The following is a 23,346-nucleotide window of genomic DNA, read 5'->3' as shown; positions in this document are numbered from 1 at the left end:
CAGTCGCACAGCCAGAGACTATCACTATTGATCATGCGCGCATGGGGGGAGCCGGCACATATTTGGCAGAGGCTAACGTGTGGGGACAGGCTCTCTCCCAGCGCTGCGATTGAAGGCAAAGAAAGCAATTGGCTTCTCTGGTCATCTGTCTTCCCCTCCACCCAGCTCCTCCCTTACTGGGACCACTTTATTGACACGAGTAATGTAGGGGCCAAAAGAGGCTGCTTGGCTCTGGGTGAAGGCTGCCTTTCTTCATTGGCTAATACCATTGCTGATGCCAGGGCTTGACGTGTGTGTGTGTGTGTGTGTGTGTGTGTGTGTGTGTGTGTGTGTGTGTGTGTGTGTGTGTCGGAGCAGAGGCGCTGTATGTCACCTGCAAGCTGCAGAACTGCACCGACGCCAATAAGGGCAAACCATTCCCCGGCTACATTGACCCCAATTCTCTGGTGGTGCAAGATGAGTATGTGTTTGTCCAGGTAGGTAATTGTCCAGTTTGCTCAGTGAGAAATATTACAGAAAAGTGTGTGGAGGAGAAAAGATGTTGGGTTTTCTGGGGAATTTGTCAAGGTCATTCTTACAGAGAGATGCTATTAGTTGAGCTATACGTGTGAAAATCCTTTGTCTGCTTTATTAATGTCTACAAACTTTTTTGGCTCACCTTAAGGTGTCAACTGGGGGGAGGCCAATCTACTACGTGTCAGCTAAAAGAGATGTCTTCACCCCTATGAAGCTGCCCAAGTATACGCTGCCCAAGGTAACAAATATACCTCGTTGGCTTCTTTCTTTTTTCTCATTTCTAAGGGGGAAAAATAGGCTTTAAACTTTGTTCAATACGAAGGCGAAACTTTCAGTAACGCTCCAGATCGTGCCGGCTCCGTGTTGTGTTCTTTCTGTTATTTATGGGCGAATCAAGGGCAAAAGTAGCTCTCGCAGCGTTTCCAGAATTGTTATTCCATGCTGCTCCATGTGCGCGTGGCCTCGCTTGTCACGTCCCTGTTGACAATTAAACATGTTTTATTCAATCAAGCTCTGGGCGCCCAGGTTGCTGCCAGCTCACTGCAAGGTGTTGCTGGCACAGTCAGAGGTAGATGAAGCACACAACTAAACAGCATGGTCTCAGCTGCATAACTCTGCCCAATAAGCCCGACATAGTCTTAATGATTGCTGTATCCTCTTAGTGGAAATACATGAATGCTAAACGTGAAGCGATTCTGATTAATGAATATGATTAAGCCCAGCAGGAGGGTGAGAACAATATGTATACACTAAAAATTTACATTTCTATTAGCATAGAAGAGATCATGTTGCCTCAAAAAGGAAAATTAAAGCCTTTACAAATTTCCATTACAAATTACAGTAAATGAATGTTCTTTTAAAGTGTAATTTCAAGCTGATGATGATATTAAGAGCACGCATAAAGAGGGGATGTTGACTTTTATTGGATAAAAGCAATGAACAAAAATATCAATATGCAAAATGCACAGAGGAGTCGGGAGCACACTGAACAGAAGCTTACTGTTGACAGTAGATACAGTGAATACAAACTGTTTGTTGTCTCTGTCAAGATATTAACAAACATTTAAACTGCTTTTTAAAGAGAGGGAGTTTTAATCATTATGATGTTACTATTAAAGATTGTACTTTGCTGTTAAAACAACCATTTGTAAGTCTGTGTGCATCACTATAAGATCATGGCTGTTTCCCATTGTAGTTATATAGTAGAACTGACACAGGGCAATATGGTACTGCACCAAAACCTATCACCAAATTCACACATTGCTTATAACACCACATAAATAAAGGCCTTTAAGGTGTCGCGGATAAATACAACAAAATAAAATGATACGACCGAGACAAAAACTTTGGTATTTTGTTAATATAATAATAAACCCGAAATTACTGTGTAATTGTGTAACTTTATTAGCAGCATCCTCCTGAAAATGCGCCAACAACATTAAGAGTAACATCCTCCTCTCTGCTCCTTAATGCTTTCTGGTCACTATGGTAACTCGGAGATATTTCTTGCAAAATAAGACAGCGAGTTAACGATACAAATACAAAAAATACAAAAGTCCTGAGCGCTACCTTTTAATCTTTGAATTCAGGTGTGTGCGTTCCCATTGCTACAGGTGTATAAAGTCCAGCATTGACCCACGCAGTCTGTCTTCATGCATCGTTCTAAAGATCTCACTGAATTTCAGTGTGAGACTGTAATGGGATGAAATTGTTGCCGCAGGTCGGTTTGTGACATTTCTTCGCTTGTAGATTTCCCGCCATCAGCTGTAGGTGCTATTGCTGCAAAGTGCAGCTGTTTAGGAACTACAGCAACTCATCCATGAAGTGCCAGACCTTGTAAGTTATAGAGCAGACTCTGTGTGCTGAGCAGTGCTGGTCAAGTTACTTGAAAAAAGTCATTAGTAACTAATTACTGATTACTTCTCCAAAAACGTAATCCTGTTACTATACTGGTTACTTATTTTAGTACTTAGTTACTTGACACACAGCCTGAATACGTAATAAAACAACAGCCCAGTTCTATTTTTTCTGCATCCATCATATAAAATGTAATCAAATGAAAAAGTCTCTTTTTAAAACTTGTTTTATTAGTTTTAATCTTTTAACTTTATGCACCTTGCATCAAGCAAAAATTAAATTATATGTAACTGTCTGTGACTTGAAGAAATTTCTTTACTATTTAAACCTATTTCCTGCATAATCCATCATATAAAATAAAATCATGTTTTGTGTTTAGTCACATTCCCGTGGCAGCTCGCTCAGATATGAAGTTTAATTTTTCGCTGTAGAAAGAAGTTTTCTTCCCACACAGAGTGAACAGCTGACGCTAATGTTTTTGTCCCTTTTTAGAGAGTCAGTACTTCCACGCTTTAAACGCTGCATGGTCGTACTCTCTCCTGTACTCCGTATTATCCATTGTTGATCTGTACACGTCTGTTACCATGAACGCTTACGTCACTGTCATGAGACACTCTCACAAGCAAAATCACGGTTTAGTAACGCAGTAACGCAGCATGCTTACAGGAAAGTAACAGTAATCTAATTACTTTTTTTGCAAAGTAATACCTTACTTTACTCGTTACTTGAAAAAGTAATCAGATTACAGGAATGCATTACTTGTAACGAAGTTGCAAACGCTCAGTGACTGCAAGGATCCAAACCTCCTCTGGTATTTATATCGGCACAAAAACAGTGTGCCAGCAGCTTCATGCATGGGTTCCCATGTCTGAGGTGTAATGTGTTTCGTCCACATGGTGTATATGTCAATTTGTTATTATTGTCAAGACTTTTTATTGTATGATACAGAACAGCACAAACATAAGTTGTAAAGATAAAAACGCCGGGGTAACAAGGGTCTGTGATATCATTTTACTCCTACCAGGATCTGCATGTGATCAGTACGGATGAAAACCGTGTCGTCGCGGCTGTGAGGGAGTGGAACCAGAATGAAACCTACAACCTGTATGTGTCAGACACTTCGGGGGTCTACTACACTCTGGCTCTGGAGAACGTGGTCAGCAGCATGGGCCCTGAGGGAAACGTCATGGTCGACCTCTACGAGGTAAAAAAAACATTCAATTTCAATTCAATTCAATTTTATTTATATAGCGCCAAATCACAACAAAAGTCGCCTCAAGGCGCTTCATAGATACAGAGAAAAACCCAACAATCATATGACCCCCTATGAGCAAGCACTTTGGCGACAGTGGGAAGGAAAAACTCCCTTTTAACAGGAAGAAACCTCCAGCAGAACCAGGCTCAGGGAGGGGCGGGGCCATCTGCTGTGATTGGTTGGGGTGAGAGAAGGAAGACAGGATAAAGACATGCTGTGGAAGAGAGACAGAGATTAATAACAGATATGATTCAGTGCAGAGAGGTCTGTTAACACATAGTGAGTGAGAAAGGTGACTGGAAAGGAAAAACTCAATGCATCATGGGAATCCCCCGGCAGCCTACGTCTATTGCAGCATAACTAAGGGAGGATTCAGGGTCACCTGGTCCAGCCCTAACTATACGCTTTAGCAAAAAGGAAAGTTTGAAGCCTAATCTTGAAAGCAGAGATAGTGTCTGTCTCCCGAATCCAAACTGGAAGCTGGTTCCACAGAAGAGGGGCCTGAAAACTGAAGGTTCTGCCTCCCATTCTACTTTTAAATACTCTAGGAACAACAAGTAGGCCTGCAGAGCGAGAGCGAAGTGCTCTAATAGGGTGATATGGTACTACAAGGTCATTAAGATGAGATGGGGCCTGATTATTTAAGACCTTGTATGTGAAGAGCACTGAGGAGGACCAGTGATGCTGTATCCACAGGAAAATAAACTCCGTGTCTGAAGCAGGAACGTCGCACAAATGAAGAAACCTCAGCTTTAGTTTTGGAGCCTGCAGTATTCATTTTAGACAATTCTCTGTTTTTAAACAGCAGGCCTGCTAGATGAGCATGCGGCCTGCAGGTTTATTACGAACGCTGATCAATACTTTGGAGCTAGCAGGCAGACGTGATGAAATGTACTTGCTTTGTCATTTTGCAAAGGAACCCTGCTGCTGTAGGCCTACAATCTTCAGAGCACGTTGTGTGAATATGAAACAGCTTCAAAGTGCTGACATCAACAAAGGCAAAAGGGCATTGTGCCAGCCATATAGATTTTTAGGAGCCTGAGATTATTTCTTCCTTTGATTAATAACTGCAGATCACTTTGCACAACACACCAAATCCAAAAACAGAAGGTGTGCTATGAGCTGGTGTTGAGGCTCTGTGGAACTCACGATGCTTTAAGTCTAACGTAGAATAGAACTATATCTGCGAATCTAATAATTAAGCCCTTGGTGATGCCGCTCATGTCTGCTGTGGCCCGAGCAATAGAATCGAATCTACTGTCTTGATTGGGGTCGCCACCCGAAACGTACGATGTGCTAAATCTCTCCTCCAAGCGAGATTGAAGTATCTGTCAATTACTAAAGTGGAGTTTCATTGCCTGATGCCACTGTCACAGACTCAATTCAGTATCCCTGAGTCGTCCTGTAGGTCTCCAACAGGGAGTCAGATTCATTTAAGACACACATCGATTATTCACAAGTCTCCAGACAGTCGATCATTTCCCACTCAGGGTTTGTGACTGTGTTTGGTTTTTGTTGGGAATGCAGAAGTAGGCTGCGTTTCCTTGAAGTGTCTGATTTGCTTTTGCAATGCGTTGCGATCGTTTTCGGCAACGTGGCTTGAAAATAGGTAAGTAATCATATTTATTGGTCAAATAAAGTCTGTCCGAGTTTCACATAAAGCCGTGAACCGTTCTGATTCTCCAGGTAGCGGGAATAAAAGGAATGTTCCTCGCCAACAAAAGGACGGACAACCAAGTGAAGACGTACATCACCTACAACAGAGGCAGAGACTGGAGGTTACTGCAGGCGCCGAGCAAAGACCTGAGAGGCAACAGCATTCACTGTGTGCTGGTGAGTTTCTTTGCATCTGCCAGCGAGATGCGTTCATATATTTTTTTATATGTGTGCGCTTCCATCAAAGAGAGGCCTTGACAGGAGTTGACTGATCCCAGCAGCAACGAGAGCCCGAGCTCGGAAAGAGCAGCGCCCGTCAAAGCTGAGTGCTCTGAGGCTGCTCAGCTGAAAGGTCAGCCATTTTGATTCAGTCCAATAAGCTGACCTCCCATTTAAAGAAACACACAGAGAAAGACTTGTCAGACAGAAAGGCTTTTCTGTATTTTATCTGCCTTCCTTCCTGAGAGCCTCTAGAAAGTTGGAGGCTTCTCATACTCTAGTGGAGTTTTCACTCACTAGTAAAGTTCAGAATTACAAGTAAACAACCTACCCTTGAAAATGGAAACCGCTTATTTCTTGTAGCCCATTTTTCTTTTCAATACTTTACCTCTTTGTGTATTTCTCTGTTAAATGAAAAGTTGCAAAACCAGTGACTCAAAGAGAAAAGCTAGGTAAAGAAAGCACAAAAGTCCTGAGCATTTGTAGAGTTATGTCAATACTCCAGCAAACTTAGATGCTAGAACCACTTCTGCAAGAATCATAGCAAAGCAAGACATTTATACAGAGGCCAAAGATGAAGTCAGTCAGTGGATGGAGTACAGATTGTGTATCCGGTTGTTCTATTTAATCTGAACAAGAACCTAAAAAAAATCTCAGTTTTTAAACCCGTACGATGTAACAACAGCCCAGCCCTTGCAGCAGTACATTAATGACTAACCTCATATTGTGGATGGATTATCTCAGTTGTTCTCCTGACTGAAGTTTGGTCCATTTACAGCATCCTGCCATGCGATTGCATTTGTCCCTAACCTAACCATCGGGAACCCTCATGTTAACTTTTATCGAGTGGAAAAAATTAGCGTTCATCCTCCAGCTTCACTGTGCTAATGTGTTTATGTCATGCTAACTAAAGCTGTGTAGCTAGCCACCACGTAGCACATCATTATATACCAGCTAGCCCAACTTCAGAAACCCTACAAATGTCACTGCTGTTTAGTTTTCTGTCTTCATTTATGTCAGAAGTGATAGCAGAGCTGTACGTTTTAATTTTTCAGAAATCCCTCAGTCAGAACATGTTTCCATCTAAAGATTACATACCTAGCGAGCTAACTTCAAACTTTGTTAAACTTCATAAATCCTGTTTTCATGGATGCCTGGATGTTAAACTTTATTGTTACACCTAGTAGTGCAGCAGTGCTGATCATTTTATTAAAGATGGAAGAATTTAGACAATTTGTAACTCTCAGTGATGCCGCAGTGTTCGTTTGACTTTGGGACCTAAAGCGGAGTTTGGACCCGGAAACGGCTAATGACGTCAGACGTAAAGACCAGAGAAATGCTAAGAAATGCCAAAAGATGTGCCTTGCAGACAATAATGGTGGTGATCAGTTAAGGAGAGGGATATTCGAAAAGCACACGACTGTGCACAAGTTTGCTCACATTGTTATTTTAACAACATTGTGTTAATTAAGAAGCAACCAAGTGGCAACCTCCAGGGCTGGTTGATGCTGGCAGGTCTCATCACTGATAACTGGAGCTGATCACCACTGCACCATGTTTGCGGTTTTGATTGCTTTTAGAAGATTATTAAAATCAAGTGACCTGAGAAAAGTATGACCTACTGTGTGGTACACACCAAATTGTGCTTTAGTTCAGTTAGTGAAATTCTAGTTTTTTATTAGTCTACACTCATTTCCAGCAGGTATCTGTGCCCCTCCATTGCAGCTGGTCAGTGCAGCATGGTAATCAGACTGCTAAGACTAGCAGATCACTCAACCCTTGGACCAAATCTGATGGTTTCTGGCTCTAAAAGAACCTACTTGGCAGCCGTTGAAATGCTAATTGTGAGGTTTAACAAATGCTTCGTTTAGATGCCATAGGTGCGTCATGGCGAGGAGGAGCTACAGCCATCTGTTATAGTGTCTGTGGCAGCAACAAAATATACAAGTGTCAAAGAACGAGGGTTAGACGCTTCATCAGTACAAGTTTCGGATGAGCACGGCTCACTTTAATCACCTTCAACTAATACATGTCGCTAGATGACAACAGTTTGACAGTTGGTGTCACTGTAGCACACCTTCGCATATGTCCTCTTGAAATGACTGTATGTACAGAAATAATCACCTTTTTTGATAAACCAATTAGCGATTCAGTGGCATGCCTCGCCTTCCACCCATATTATACAGTCATTTGTCAGGAAATGTCAGAGTTTTAATAAACCTCTAAACAGCCCGTCACAACATGGCCTGCACCAGTGGCATTTTGCTGGGTCGTAATGAGAATTGTGTCTGTAAAGGTTAACCCAATCAAAATTAATGGTGAGGCCAGTCAATGGGGAAATGGTGTTTGTGATAAAACCTAAGACTTGGGAGGGTTGCCGATCCACGTTGAGGCAATAGCAGTTTTGCACAGAAGCATCTTTTGGAGGTTTTTTTTTAATAACTGAGTTTTTGATTTCTCTTTTTCCCCCTCTGTAGCCGTACTGTTCATTACATCTCCATCTTCACGTGTCTGCAAATCCCTACACATCTGGAAACATAGCCAGCAGGGACTCGGCGCCGGGGATCATTGTCGCATCAGGTGGGTGAGAGGGAATATGTTTCGAGCAGCACGTCATCTACATTCTTCGTGTCTTCTTGGACTTCTGAGGAGTTTTCTTTAAGACAAAGCTCATGTTTTTATCTGTCATTAAATTATTTAATGAAAGAAGGACTTTTAGCCCTTGACTGAAAGGTTAAAACATCTAACCAGTGCTCACTGTTGTTGATTTGCCAGGGTTGTAGAAGGAAAGTCAACAACAGGTGCATTATTCAGTTAATAAAGTAAGGTATTCTATGGTTTGCTTAGATTTTAGTATACAGCAAAGGTAACATGAAAGAGCCTCCAAACTGCAAAGACATTAGTGATTAAGAAATGCTGTTTTTCTTCTTTCTTCTGTGTTAACTTTAAGATATCTGTCTGTTTCTCTTAGTTATTAATCATTTCTGTGCATTTTCCATGACTTCTTCTATGCAGTTGCACTGTAGTGTTTGTTGCATTTAGCATCGGTACATCACTCCCGCAAGCATGCGACATGCTGGCATCAGCTCACCTTAAAACGCAAACAGATAACTTGACAACAGAAAAAGCCCTCAGAGCAGCATTGTTCCTGAGAACACGTGAAAAATAGGCAAGGACTCTAATTGATTCACTGTGAAGAAAAAAATAAGGTAATGTGACATCAGCAGCCCCCAGGTGGATTCACACCTGTGATATTTACTCCCGTGTGGACCAGCTCTGTCAATAACATGCAGGCACCGGCCTCGGGTGTCTGGAGAAGGCCAAGTTTACCCTACCAGCATGAATGCCATGACCTTTATGAACCACTGTGGGATAAGTCGGTTTCACTGATTTGGGAGTAAAACAATTAACTTATTTATTTCAGTCTATGTCATTATTTCAGCTACAGAATGGTGAAAATGAATGAGAATGATTACTTGTTTCTTCTTCGCTCATTTCTTCTTTTCTGTCCCAGACCATCATTTGGAAGTTATTTTGGGAATAAAAATGTTGGGAAATAGTCCTAAAACAGTAAAACTTATTCAAAGTCCTGGGTTCTGAATGATTATCTCAGTTTTACATTTTTTTCTGCCTTAGTAAAAAGGTGGCAGATGATATGGGATACATCGTGGCATTGTGTAAAAATCTCATTTTACAGAGTTATAAGGAAAGGTTAGCTTTAAGGTAGGGTCATCAAGTCCATGAGCTGAAAGACACATTAAAAGCTAAAATGATTTATTGATACTGAGTCTATTCATACACTTGTGATTAATTAATGTTATGTTATGAACATTAGCCCATTCACAATGTGACATGGGATGGGCTTTTAAACATTCCAATAGTTTTGTGGTCTTGTTCATCAGTGGGGGAAGAGAGGAGTGGGAGGTTGACAGATGGATTATTACTGATGCGATCAATCACTGGTCCAGTCTCTGTGGTTAAAAGCATGAAGGCAAAGCTGTCGATTTATTGGTCAGCTCTTATCCTCATGTTTGACCACAAGCTGTGGGTCATGACTGATTGAGGATAGTATCAACAGGACAGCGTCCTCTGTAGAGGGCCCAGACTCTACCATAAAGAGGGTGAAGAGCTCATACGGGAGGGGAGCAGGGGAAAGCCACTACCATAGGTTTAGGTCAGATTTTCCGTCTTTGCCCTACTGGTAGGAAACTCCAAGGGCAGAACCAGGACATGCTGATGAGATTTTGGCATGTTTGGGAATGTCTCTGAGCTGAAAGCTGGGATGAGACTGGATATTTCTGCTTAAATATACAGTCTCATAAATATACTATGTATATACACTTAGACAGCTATAATACTTAGACAGTATTATAGCAAAATAGCCTTTATAGTAGTGAGACCAAACACTGAGCTCACTGTAGGATAAGGGATCAACATTTAATGGGCCTTTATTTAGCTGAGATTTAACTGCTATTACAAGTTCATTTATTGGTCAGTAGCAGGAAACTGGACTATAATCCACATGGTCACATGGTCACTGTTGTTTGGAGTCCTGTGGAATTTGTAGGCAGTAGACTACAGTACTTTTGCAAGACTCTATGCTCATAAGTTGTGCAATGTGAGGGCTAGGAGATCTAGTAGGTCTTTATTTTCTATGTCTGGGTTACAGTGCAGTTTGTGGCACATTAAAACAGAACTGTTGGGTAGAGAAAATGAGACCTTTATAATAATAGCATCCCAAGATTTCATCTCAACTCTAAATTGTTCATTACAGCATTTGTTGCTTGTCTTTTGAAGTCAAAATGAAAGTAAATCTGTTATTTCGACCGCCCGTAGTGCCATATGGGACCCCGAGCCCCCAAACTGGAGACTTTATAACTTTCAAAGACAGGAAGCAGAACAGTGATAAAAGCAAACATGTATTTTAGAATATTAATTGGTTACCAACGACGTCTTTCAGACATCTGCTGAGTTCTCCCTAATCTTATGTTTTTAATTAAACCCAACTCTGAACCACTGTCAAGGTGGAAGACTCGAGGAAATCATTATCAATCACTAAAAGAAGAAAGAATCATGAAGCACAAGACGACATGAGGCTAGAGGAGATGCTAAACATTAGCACGTATACAATTATAGTTCTGTGAATTATAAGTGTATTACACTGTTCGTGCATGATACAGATGCACTGTATCCACAGCACACCTGTACATCACACCAGCATGGTGACAACATCAACTGGAGCTCAGCAGAAATCTAAACATTCAGCACTCGTGTAGCTCGTATGTTATGATGAGTGTGAAGCCTATTGTTTTTCAAGAGGCATTCAGAGTAGGGGACAACTGGAAAAACCGCCACCTGGCGCCAATTACGGGCTAAATTAAAGCAATTACAGCCGTCTGCACAGAATTAGGGAAGCTTGTCTTAATGTGGTCAGAACTGCTGAACGAGGGATACAGTAATCTGGATTTATTGGTTAATTTAGGGGTATGGGCAAATGTTGCACTGCACAATAGATCTTTCAGAGGACTGTAATTACAGCAACTGTCTGCAGCTGCAAGCTGGTGCCTCCTGCTGTAGAACCACCTCTTGTCTGAACACAATGTGTAAAAGTCGTGGTGTATTTTGTCAGAAATTAATTTCCTTTTTGTGCATCAAACTGTCTCTCCACCTCGAAGCACTTGATCAAGTTTGTTTTCTATCCTTTCTGTGAACTGGCCTCACGTCCAGGCTCCATTGGGGCAGAACTGACCACCAGCAATGTCAGTGTGTTCATCACCTCGGACGCAGGAAACACATGGAGACAGGTGAGGCAACTTTGTTTTTGGACTGTTGTAATGTCTCGCTGGTAAACTAATTCTGCATATGTGTCACATTTGAGGAAAAAGTATCTAAGCTTCTAAGTCTTCACATGGCAACAGCTGACAGACATTTAACAGTTGGTACGAAACACGCTGTCAACTTCTGCAGTCTCCTACTGACTGAGAACATTACTTTCTTTTCCAGCTGATCACAAGTGACCAGACTGTTAAACAGAGCGAGTCCTCTCACGCTTTAGCTCCGTGTTTTAGTTTAACACCACTTTATATGAAGTTTAGAGATAGTTTGGTTGTATGGAATATTCAAACTTTTAATCTTGTTATTCCGTCATTGCAGACTAGTGGATAACCATCCCTCTGAAAAAAGGAGTAAAGGAGTTCATAAAAATATTCATAAATTCATTTAAATTATTTTAAATGTTTTTCTGTTAGCATATACTTTTATATAAAAGATGTATAAAAGTCGAGCCAACGTGTCCTTCACTAGTTTTGGAATCTCAGAGACACAAATATCTGATAATTAGTGTCAGGTAACAACAAAAAGAATATTCCAATGTTCACTTCTTGGATGCACTGCGCCATGTTATTTGTCAAGAACACAAACACAGTGGAGAGGCCCAGTTCAGTGACTTGAGTGTTGGGTACTTCTGCATTGGCTTTATTTCCCCCCCAGAGGTGGTTGCATGTCGGTGGATAAATACAGAAATATAGAGGACAGTTGCAGGCTGATCCACTTACCATACACTGTGTGTGTGTGGTTCACCAACCCACTGGAGAACTGACTGTTTGGTCTTTGTATTTTTCTCTTGGGTGATTTCTGGGAAGGTGAAAACAATGTGTAGGAAGGCGGCTCACAGTGTATATGAAAGTATTTCCAGAGCTGACTTTCATTCACTAACATGGATTTTAAGCTTGGCTTCAAAAAACGTCAAGGCAAAGTGAGCAGTTGGGACCTGAGCATTGAACGTTGTGTATCGCATTAGAACATCCGCCTGTCTTCTTCTGTTTGATTTCGCTTGTCTGTGGACTCCAGTTCCAGTAAACATGGCTGGCTGTCAGTCTGAAATGACCTGCAGCCCTGATCATAATCATCCATGTGGTTATCCACCATTTAGCTTGTGAGTTTCATTTAAAAAAGCCTCACACATGTAAACAAACCAATGTGCAGTGATGAGTATGAGGTGATTAGGTCAGACATTACCCCTCAGATGGAGATCCAGAACGCAATTAGCAAAATGACTGTTACAAAAATAATTTGGGATTTGTTTTATGGAAAAGTTAACATTGGAGGTGGAGAGTGCAAAGTTAGAGTAACTCTATAAGCATCATTAAATAAAAAATAAGAAAAATAAGATAAAAAAATAAGAAACGACTGCATTCATCCACCAAGGCTGAACATTAATCCAACACTAAGCATGAATTGACTCCTGAGCTCCTATTTTATACCCATACTGAACCCAAGAACATCAAGACAATGATGAAGATTATGAAGAAATGAAACAAAACAGTAGAGAGTCCTTTAAAAATGTCAAAATCTTGAAATTGACTTTAAAAGTTTATCAAACAAATAATCAAATACCTCATCAGAAAAGGTAAGAGCCAGGAAAACCCCTTAAATTTTCATCCACATATAAATAACACCAATTAAAAAATCAACATCATTGTTCAGAAACAAACTCATCCCCACGGCTTCTATTCGGGCGCCACAACGTTCTAATCAGATCAGTTGTTCTTGTTTCCAAGCACAAACAAATTTTAATTTAAGAGTCACAAAGTTTGCCAAGTCACTGCTGTTGGCGAAGATCAACTTCCTGCAATTACACAATCGTGCAGTGCAGCAAATATGTTATATTTATTAATATTACAGCCTCATGTCTGATAATTAATTTTTCCAACGATGTGCCCCGTTAAATCTTGAACAAACAGCCGCTCGCCATATGGAGCACAATGAACCGACTGACCTCCCGTCCTCTCGCTGAAAACATCCTCCTCCTCGCTCGTTGCCTATCCTCAAGTTTAGAGTATAAGTCCTCAGACAACAGCCAGCTTTTTTTAAGGTCACCAATCATATTAATTCTAAAGACCGGCTGAATTCATTGGCTGCATAAACCACACATTAGACGGCCTCTACATCACTTGATTCACTTCAGTTTATGGGGCTTGTTTCTAATTAAACACAGCAATGAAAAATAATTATTTGGAAGGTAATGTAGCAAAGCAGGGCCATGATTTGCATGTGTGTGTGTGTCTGTTGTGAAAAATGACAGGGTGGGTGTGTGCAAATGTGTATACAAGTAAGAGTACATCAAGCGTTTTTGTCCCAGCAGATTTTTGATGAGGAGTATGCAGTGCTGTATCTTGACCAAGGAGGGGCTTTGGTGGCAATAAGACACACTCCGCTTCCCATCCGACACCTGTGGTGAGTCATTATGACAGAGACGCCATTTGTCACAGCATGACTAATTTTCTCTGAGGAAACTGCAAGTCCTAAGTTAGTCAATTAAAGGCAAATGAGTTTGTCTTGGAACGAAGGGACGGTACGACTCTGCTTAGAAAACCTTGGATGATTGTCATTCCGCTTTCTGGGTTTGAGACCGTAATGACTTTTGCTCTCACTGATCAGCGTTCTCCGAGCGGAGAACCTTCAGCCCTGCGCCGAATATAAAATAAAGTCGTTAGACAACTCTCAGGGTCATTAGTGGGCGCACACAGTTGAGGGATTAGCAGCGGCCCCTTGTGAAGCAGCTGTTTGTGTTCCCAGGTTGAGCTTCGACGAAGGACGGCAGTGGAACAAATACAGCTTCACCAACACGCCCTTGTTTGTGGACGGGGTGCTCGGAGAGCCCGGGGAGGAGACTCTCATCATGACGTGAGTAGAAAAAAAAACAGAGGAACAGCAAATTGCTGGTGTCTTTAAATGCGTGCTCTCTCGCATCGTGACCCGAGCCTGTGCCGCTTCCATCTCTATTCAAGATTCCTGACTGTGTGTTTTCCTTTTCATGAATAAAAAAAAAAGGGTTTCTGTCAAGGTCTAGCCAACATCAAAACTGGCTGTCTGCTGATGATGATCACAGGAGATCAATGCTTCAGCGACAATGTGACTGCCCATTTGAAGAGCATGAAGAAGAGTGATCAAAATGATCAAAAAATGCCTGAGAAAACAGACGAGAAACTTTATTTTTTTATAAAGTTTGAACTGCATTAGAAAGTGGAGAGAGGCGTGGGGATGATTTAGCGTGCCCTCAGAAATCAGATTTATGAAGATTCCTTCTGTGTTCTTTCAAATGTATTATTAGAACAGCCCAGAGCAGAAGTGCGTGCATATGGTATGACGCAGCACTGCTCCCTTATTCCAGCAGAGATTTAGGACTTTGGGACGTGTTACCACAGCCATTACATCAATGTTTCATGATACCTGCCATAAATGACAGACTGACAGCTGGCTGTGGAGTCAGCCTTACAGGAGAGTGATAGGGCACAGCTGGAGAGAGAAAAAGGAAAATGCAGCTCTTTTTTTGGTGGGACTCGAGGGTGGGGAGCTAAAGGCGATGCTGGTAGAATAAGTTCTCGAATGCAGAGCCTCTCAGCTGGCAGACACACCATTAGTTTTCATAAGACCATCATGCACTGTTTTCTTATCAATTTGTACTCATTTTTACAGTAAGTGCCTGTCATGGCTGGGTGCCTCAGAAGCTAATTGACAGATTGATTGTGATAAATATGCTGTGGTATGAATGGTGAGGAGGGGTCAGTGCAAAGACACGCAGCCACTCAATTTAGCTAGAGATGGAATATTTATCCACTTAGTCTCATAACCTTGGATTGTGTTTTGTTCCTGACCAGCACATGAAAAAATATGGCTTTTCGTTCTGATTAAGTTAAACTTTAAAAGAAAGGGTTTTGAGTAACAGCATAACGCTGGAAATTATATACTGTGGATTTCATTTTTAGATTGGGAACATTTCAAGTGTTAGTCACTGTTAACGAATCCCATGTAAAGACTAAAGCCTTCCAGCAGAACAATTTATTGCACAATATGTCTTATTTTCCATGTTTCATTTCAGTCTGTGCTGACACCATAAAATAAAATCAACAAACCCTTTATTGGATAGGGAAGCTGTGTGGAGGTGACAAAGTAAGCTGAGGTTGAACTTTCTGTTAGCTCTCTGTAGTCGCTGCACAACTATTTCTGTCACATGTGCTTTGAATGAAAAGTTGGATGCCTTCTCGAGTCTAATGTGTTTTCCAATTTCCCAGCTCCCTACTAGAATCCAGCAACTGGTGGTCACTTGCTACAAGACAGAGCCATGCAACAGCGACTCTTTTTGTTTTAACTTCCACCATGTCTCTGGCAGTATGTCTAGGGTTAGGGTTGTGAGTGTAGGCCGGGTTTGGGTTTGGTTAATGTGCTCTAGACAAATCACTGGTGACTGGATGGATTTCAAGAGTTAAACTTTACAAAACTAGCTTGACAGGTGACTTCAGTCATGCTATCAAGTGATCAAGTGAATAATAAGCAGTTGTGCTTTACAAGATACCGAGCTGAATTCTGGCTCAAACCTCTTGTAGCCTCTCTTTCTGGTGCTCTGCTTTCCTTCCACAGTCCAAAGATATGCTTGCTAGGTAAACCAGTGATTCTGTATCTACGTCTCATCTGTGATGGATGAGGAGCCTGCCCAGGGTGTACCCTACGTTTCGTCCTACACCTGCGGGGATAGGCTCCAGCATCCCCATGACGCTTACTTGGATAAGTGGTTAACAAAGTGGATCATTGGATGGATGAATAAAGTTTCAAAGAGGAAGACTGCTAGATTAGTAAATTAAAAATACAATGCCCCAAAAACCAAACATGATGGATTTGCAGATAGCCGATAGATTTGTACAACTACCCAACTCTAACGTTGCAGGATAAAAACCTGTTGGTTCTTCCAATGATGGATCGCAGGCGGCAGATCTTGTGTGTTTTAAGCGAGGAGCCAAATGCACACAACGCAGGCGGGACTGATCTTAACAAAAGTGCAGATTTATTCGGACTAATGGCAAAACAGACAAAACAAAGGGCAAAAGGCAAAGTCAGAGTTAAGATAAACTGAACTGGGAGAGCTAACCTAAACACTAAACTTGGACACAGGGAACGTGGATGGTGACACGAGGAACCTAGACATGGAGACCTGGAACATGGCGTGATAAGAACAGACAACCCGGCAATGACCACATATTATAAACACACGAGGGTGACGAGGGAAGTGGAAACGCTGGGGAACACAGCTGGGACGAATAGACATAATGACACAGGAGGAAGGAAAACTGAACACAGAATGCAAGACTGTCAAAATAAAACAGGAAACAGACTAAGATGCAGACTAGATGCACGGCTCAACACTGGGACCGGGGAGAGAAACAGACTTAGAAATAGAGACAGGAGACCAAACACAAAGACATGACGAGGACTCGGGGAATTAGAGAGTGAGAGACACAGAGAGGAGAGAGGGAGGGACGAGGGAGACATGGCAGGGTGGGGAACATGAGAACAGAAAAGGGAGAAGAGACATAACAACAAGGCTAAGACCCAGAGATCCCAAGAGAGAGGGACACAAGGACAAGGACACAAAGACAACTATAGACTTCAAAGACAAGAAAAACTCAAAACATAGAAAGAACTAAACTGAAGGCTAAACTGTAAACGTTGAACTTAAACCTTCTTTATAATGTGAGAGTCACAAAAACACTATAATCTCAAAAGACCCAGTGCCCTGACACAAACCTGTAAATCTTACATATCCATGCTTGCAGCAGTTTTCTTGCACAGATCATCTGTTGAAGCATTTGTCTCTTTCTAACTCACAGTCTTTATCAGCTGTTTAGTATTTCACTTTTAAAGGCTCTCTGTAATTTCCTAAAACAGCTGTCCACTGCTGGTAGTATCAAATGCTAGCTAATGAAGTTGTTTATTTCTGGTTGCATTTTCAGTTTGATGCTCTGAAGTGTATTTGGGGTATCCGAAAGCTGAACGCGCGGGATCAGCGTTAATAGACCTCCGTGCTTCCTTTCACGATAATGATGGCTCACGACATTCAGCGCAACAATGAGCCTCACAGATGTGTTTTTAATCATGTGTGGTCAAAAAAACATCAGCTCTGTGGCCTAGATGATAAGATTCATCAGACAGTGCTTATTAGCAGGATGAATTCACTCCCGGCTTTGATCTTCGTGTGGGATTTGCTCACCAGACTTTTCCTTTAACATCGTTTTAGTTCGATCATTACCCAGATCGTGTTTTGTATTTAACGAGTGCAGCGTGTGTGTCTGCTTTCTTTTTTCAGGATATTTGGACATGTCAGTCATCGATCGGAGTGGCAACTGGTGAAAATAGACTTCAGGTCCATTTTCAACAGGAGGTGTATAGAGGCAGATTATCAGACATGGCACCTGCACAACCAGGTACGGCATTTAATCAGATCAGGATAGAGTTTTGATTCTTTTTACACCCTGTACAAAATGTTTTAGAGCCTTTAATTATATTTCAAAACTGTTTTTAATTAAATAACATTTCAAACAGGCAGACTATTAAATTGATTTTTAATTTAAAAAGTATACTAATGAGCTGCTTCAGTAAAACACATTATTATGAAACCAGGTCTCTAACCCTGTGACGTCTAAGTACCCTAGCTATACTAACCCCAAGTGCTATGTTTAGCAGAAAAACGAAATAACTTTGAATTATAGACAGTTTTCCCTTTGACTGCATGTCTTGAAAAGCCAAAATTCCAATATTCTGAAATGTTAGGGTTAGAGCTTTCAAATTAGGATTAGGAATCATGGAATAAAATGGTAAAAGGCAGGACTCAAACTTGCATGAAAAAATACTCCAAAAGGAATTAAACTTGTTACTTAATGAGCTATTATTTCCAAATGAGAAGTAAATTCATTGAAGGAATTCTGAAGTCTGTGGAGACCATCTCCTCCAAACACAAGTTCTTAAGTTTGGTTGATTCAGAGCCCCTCGCTGTACGCTTTCAGCTTTGCTGTGTTGTGAAGCTGGAGACCTCCCAGCGCAGAATCCTTACGATTCCTCCCTCATGCTTTAAGTGAACCTCCCAGCATACGTTAAACCTGCTCCGAAAGCTCCTCAGCCTGGTCGGGCCTGAAGCAGAGCCAGACGTTTAAAGCTTGCCTTTATTCATGGCCCACTTCTGTAATTGGTTTAGACACCCATATGCTCAAAGCAGGCTAATGATCAAAACATATAGCATGGAAGATGACAAGAGTCCAAGCCAATTACAGGGCTAAACTGCCCAAATGTAGAGGTAGTGTGGGTATAAAAAATAAACACCACCTGAAAACAGAGGTTTTGTGTTTAAGTTAGGGAAGGAGCTGGCAGTTGTATTTGTGGATGCTGGCAAGAATTTTTTTAGCCATCTCACTAGTGACACCTAATGCACAAAGACAGAATGTTGTGGTAATAAAAAGAGAGCAGCAGTGTAGGATGAAGGATGCAGTGGAAACAGGCTGCTGATATCTTCACATCTTTTTGTACTCGACTGATTTTATATTCACTTCCCACACATAGACACGTGGCTAAAAATGGATTAGGTTCTGGCAGTGTTTGCAGCTGAAACTCCTTCACAGTCGTTCATCTCAATATCACAAAAAAATCCCTTAAAAAAGAACTCAAGCAGCACATTCGACAGTGTGACGCTTGCAACGGAGGAACAGTTGCTGAGCTGAGCACGCCACAAGCCCGTAAATATTCGCTGAACAAGAACGGTGTTCTTTGCACACATGGCTGATTGTATCCTGTAAGTTATTTATTGTGGATACGGAGTTACAAAATCACTTCAGTTTCAAACTCTGTTTCTTTCCGCTTGGCTTTGTTTTTGGACCCTGCAGGGTGAGCCGTGTCTGATGGGAGTCAAAAGAATCTACCGAAAGCTGAAGCCCACATCCAGGTGCGTTATGGGAAAGACATACTCAGTGACCATGACATCGGCACCATGCGACTGCACAGAGGCTGACTTTGAATGGTCAGTATTTAATTTTCATTCAGTCCACTTTGTATGTGCTAACACTTTACAATCCCCACTTTTAAACTGTGCATTAATAATTCATCAGATTTGAATAAGTATAATCTGGGACTACTGGGCTCTGGTGGCTCCCTGGGAGCTGGAGAACTGTGCCTGGGTCTCTGCCTCAGTTGGTGGCGGTGGGGGACTGGGGTTGGTGCTCTCTAACGGTCTTAGGGTGTGGGGCCTGGGGTGCTTGTGGTGGCGGGTTGGCCTCTTCTGGGTGGGTCCGGCTACAGGGCCTGGGGCCCTGGTTCCCGGGGTCTCTGGCTAAGACCCTTCTTGCGTGGGGTTGGCCTGCGCCCTTGGGTGGGGTGGGCTTTCTCAGGTGAGGAAGCAGGGAGCAGGAAGACCAGGGTGTCTTGTCTACCTACTGAGCCAGTTGTTTCCTGGCTCTCTCCTTACACACCCACACACACACACTCTCCCTCATACAGCACATGCACGCGTAGGGTCACAGTGGGTAGAGCCATTCATGTGGCTGTGCCGGTGCTACCTGTGAGTTTTTGAGTGTTTGTGTTCCAGGTGTTGTATGTTTGTTCTCTTACAGGTGCGGTAGTTGGCGATACATTGTGTATTTCTTTTTGTACTCTGTTCTTTTATTATGTCTTCCCCAATCCTCTCCTATTATTCTCTCCCTGTCCTGCCTTAGACATTGTCATACTGTATACCACATATAATAGAATAACTGAAATAACAGGAATATAAATGAAGAAGTAAACAGAAAAACCCTAAACAAGAGGAGCCTATAGAGAATTTATAGAGCTGCTCTTGGAAAAGCAAAATGTGTTTGGCACACAGTGCGTTCAGATCATAATTCTGATTGTAAAAGCTGCCAGAGAGGTCAGGACTTGAACAAGAAAAAGAAAAAAACAGCTGGAGCAAACACTCGACATCGTCAGAGTGTTTGGATTCTCGGTGTTTTTGCTGGGTTTTTTGTTTTTGCTAAGAAGTCTGACTCCTGTGAGCCCTTTTCGGTTTGTGTGTGTGTGTATGTGTGTGTGTGTGTGTTCACGCACTAGGAAGCCTGCAATATTAAACCAAAGTTGCTGGAACTCTTAACACTTTACCATCCACTTTGTTATTGCCTTTGACTTTGAACAATCCTGTAAATAAACCTGTTAAACCTTAAAAATGCATGTGGCCAAAATGTAGCCTAACCCGAACTGAGATCTGGTGGATGTTAACAGGTTATGATTTTTACTGTGAACACACAATGATAATTCATTATTGTTAATAATCATTAGCAGTACCAGGATTCATCATATTCATTAGTTTGTCCATTCTTAGATTGTATTTATGAATTTTACATTTTGTCATAGCTGATAAAACATGCTGATAGTATTTTAAAAACATTACATGTTATATGATATGCTGTGTATTTGGTAATGATGTTTTGTACCCAGTGCTTTAGATGCACTAGCTTTAAATATAATTTTAATGTTGCAGTGAGGTATTTTTAACCTAAACCATAATGTTCCTAATGTAACCACATCTAGCCTGTAGTGCAAAAAAAATTGCATTTAATTTTATTGAAGAATATGAATTCTTTACAAAAGACTTTCCAGTAATTATACTAAAGGTTTATTGGAGATTCTGAAAAACTAGTTCATGCATTTATTATTTCCAGGCTGGACGACTGTAATTCATTATTATCAGGCTGTCCTAAAAACTCACTGAAAAGCCTTCAGTTAATCCAAAATGCTGCAGCAAGAGTCCTGACAGGGACTAGAAGGAGAGAGCAGATTTCTCCTGTTTTGGCTTCCCTTCATTGGCTCCCTGTTAAATCCAGAATTGAATCCTCACATACAAGATCTTGAATAATCAGGCCCCATCTTATCTTAAAGACCTTATAGTTCATGTATAATATCACTTGTTGTTCCTAGAGTATATCAAAGTAGAATGGGAGGCAGAGCCTTCAGTTTTCAGGCCCCTCTTCTGTGGAACCAGCTTCCAGTTTAGATTCAGGAGACAGACACTATCTCTACTTTTAAGATTAGGCTTCAAACTTTCTTTTTTGCTAAAGCATATAGTTACTCTGCAATATTGGGTTATATATAATAATATAATATTGGGTTAACATAGGCTGCTGCAAGCTTCCCATGATGCATTGCATCTTTCTTGCTCACCTTTTCACTCACTATGTGTTTATACACCACGCTGCATTTAATTATTAGTTTTTATTAATCTCTGGCTCTTTTCTATACTGTGTTTTCTGTCTTCCTTCACTCACCCCCAACCAGTCACAGCAGATGTGTTGTCTAAATATTGCTGCTAAATGCAAACCTCACTAAAATATCTTATACTTGTTGTTAGGAATGTTTACATCACAGTTGCGTGGGCTTGGCAAACTTAACACAAAGCCACCGTAATTTCTGTAAGATGGTACGGCAGAGCGGGTCTAAGGAGCTCGGAGAGAAAAGCGTCTGGACTTCTTTAAGTTTCCTTGAAGACGTTTCATCCGAGAAGTTTCTTCAGTTCTAGGATTTTAAGGCGTACGGGAGTGTCCCCCAGGAGGGTTGTGGACCCCTTATTGATCCTCTGCTTAATCACACGAGCCAAGGTGTGAAAACAGGTGTGGGTCAAATCAAGGTTTCGGGTGGACCCACTGTGACACCTGGCCACACCCAATCATGTGATTTACTGAGGTCAAATGGCCCAGGATATGGGTGTCTGGGAAGGATTCTAGATGACAGACAGTTGGTGTGGTAAGCCCCGCCCTCTGTTCAAAGATGGCTGTTCACATGTAACACGAAGTGTTTGTAATGCCTGTCATTAGAGGGGCCTTTGGAGTACATTAAAATATATCTGAAATAAATAACCCCTGTCAAGGTCAATTACTGAGTGACCCAACAATACAATTTACCAGCAAATGGTAGAATAATCTACTTTATTACAGTTATTGGATTTCAGCCATTCACCCTCCATTGGTTGGGGGTGATGGGAAAGAGAAGAGAGCAGACAGAGCCACAGTTGAATAAATGTAAAACTGAGTGTGTTTCATTTTTCTCTTGTTGTTTCTGCCCTCCACAGATGGAAGTAAAAACTAGCCAGAGCTTTAAGTTCAGGAATGACACCGTGTCCCCCTCATAGTATTACACACTATTAGTGCACCTATCAGCCCGGTCCCATTTTTCATTGTATGGTGTTTCAGTTCAATTCAGCTTTATTTACACAGCGCCAAATCACAACAACAGTCGCCTCAAGGCGCTTTATATTGTAAGGTAGATCCTACAATAATAGATACAGAAAAAAACCCAACAATCATATGACCCCCCTATGAGCAGCACTTTGGCGACAGTGGGAAGGAAAAACTCCCTTTTAACAGGAAGAAACCTCCGGCAGAACCAGGCTCAGGGAGGGGCGGGGATGTTTGTAGTGTCAGTATGATTCCCTCCAGTTAATACACAACACCACGGTTCTTCATTCACAGATGGATTTATTCTTCCATCACACTTCTCCTCCAAACCACCATAAAATTCACCGTCAAACTGTCATTACATAAAAGTACAGAATGACCAAACATAAATATTACAAATAAACATTAAACCCAAGTTAATAAATGCGCAATACACAAACACAGTTAACATACCTCGCTGGCTGCAAGTAACCGTGAGGGAATGAGTCCGCTTCAGGAACAAAAACTTAACGAAAATAATTCCCAATTTCTTCTTCTTCTGTACAGCTTTCTTTTACTTTAAAACAGCTTATTTATTCCTTCTTGAGACTTAGTTAACTTATAGTTTAGCTTCTTTGCACATGCTTTCTAGAGTGCACTTTGCGGCACTTAAAGGGGCCTGTGCACAACACAGAATGAAACTTAGTTCCTACCCCAAAAGGAACAACAATAAATAAAGGAAATAAATAACATATTGAAAACAAATTGACATAATTTATAATTATGGCAGTTAAAGTCATTCATGCTGGACTCCCAGACATCACTCTAACTGCCACTCGGGACCCC

The 23,346-nt window shown here is 41.4% G+C and overlaps 1 protein-coding gene across 4 annotated transcripts in view; it reads left to right on the top strand.

Moving 5' to 3' along the window:
• sorcs1 (sortilin-related VPS10 domain containing receptor 1) overlaps positions 1-23,346 on the top strand; it is a 182,539-nt gene that overhangs the window by 135,682 nt on the left and 23,511 nt on the right. For all 4 annotated transcript variants that reach the window (XR_014800431.1, XM_084930168.1, XM_084930170.1 and 1 more), the window contains exons 7-16: positions 358-476; positions 665-754; positions 3,398-3,577; positions 5,315-5,461; positions 7,981-8,083; positions 11,231-11,307; positions 13,647-13,738; positions 14,081-14,188; positions 17,643-17,760; positions 19,210-19,343. Coding sequence is in view for 3 of the 4 variants with exons in the window: in XM_084930168.1 (XP_084786294.1) it covers positions 358-476; positions 665-754; positions 3,398-3,577; positions 5,315-5,461; positions 7,981-8,083; positions 11,231-11,307; positions 13,647-13,738; positions 14,081-14,188; positions 17,643-17,760; positions 19,210-19,343 (1,168 nt within the window). In the remaining variant the exon portion in view is untranslated. The remainder of the gene's footprint in view (positions 1-357; positions 477-664; positions 755-3,397; positions 3,578-5,314; positions 5,462-7,980; positions 8,084-11,230; positions 11,308-13,646; positions 13,739-14,080; positions 14,189-17,642; positions 17,761-19,209; positions 19,344-23,346) is intronic.

This window comes from Perissodus microlepis, chromosome 6, assembly GCF_051167445.1.
Source record: "Perissodus microlepis isolate ML-2025 ecotype Zambia chromosome 6, ASM5116744v1, whole genome shotgun sequence".
NCBI classification, from domain to species: domain Eukaryota; kingdom Metazoa; phylum Chordata; class Actinopteri; order Cichliformes; family Cichlidae; genus Perissodus; species Perissodus microlepis.
Note: the sequence above shows the minus strand (reverse complement) of the source record. Positions and strands in the feature narration are given on the sequence as shown.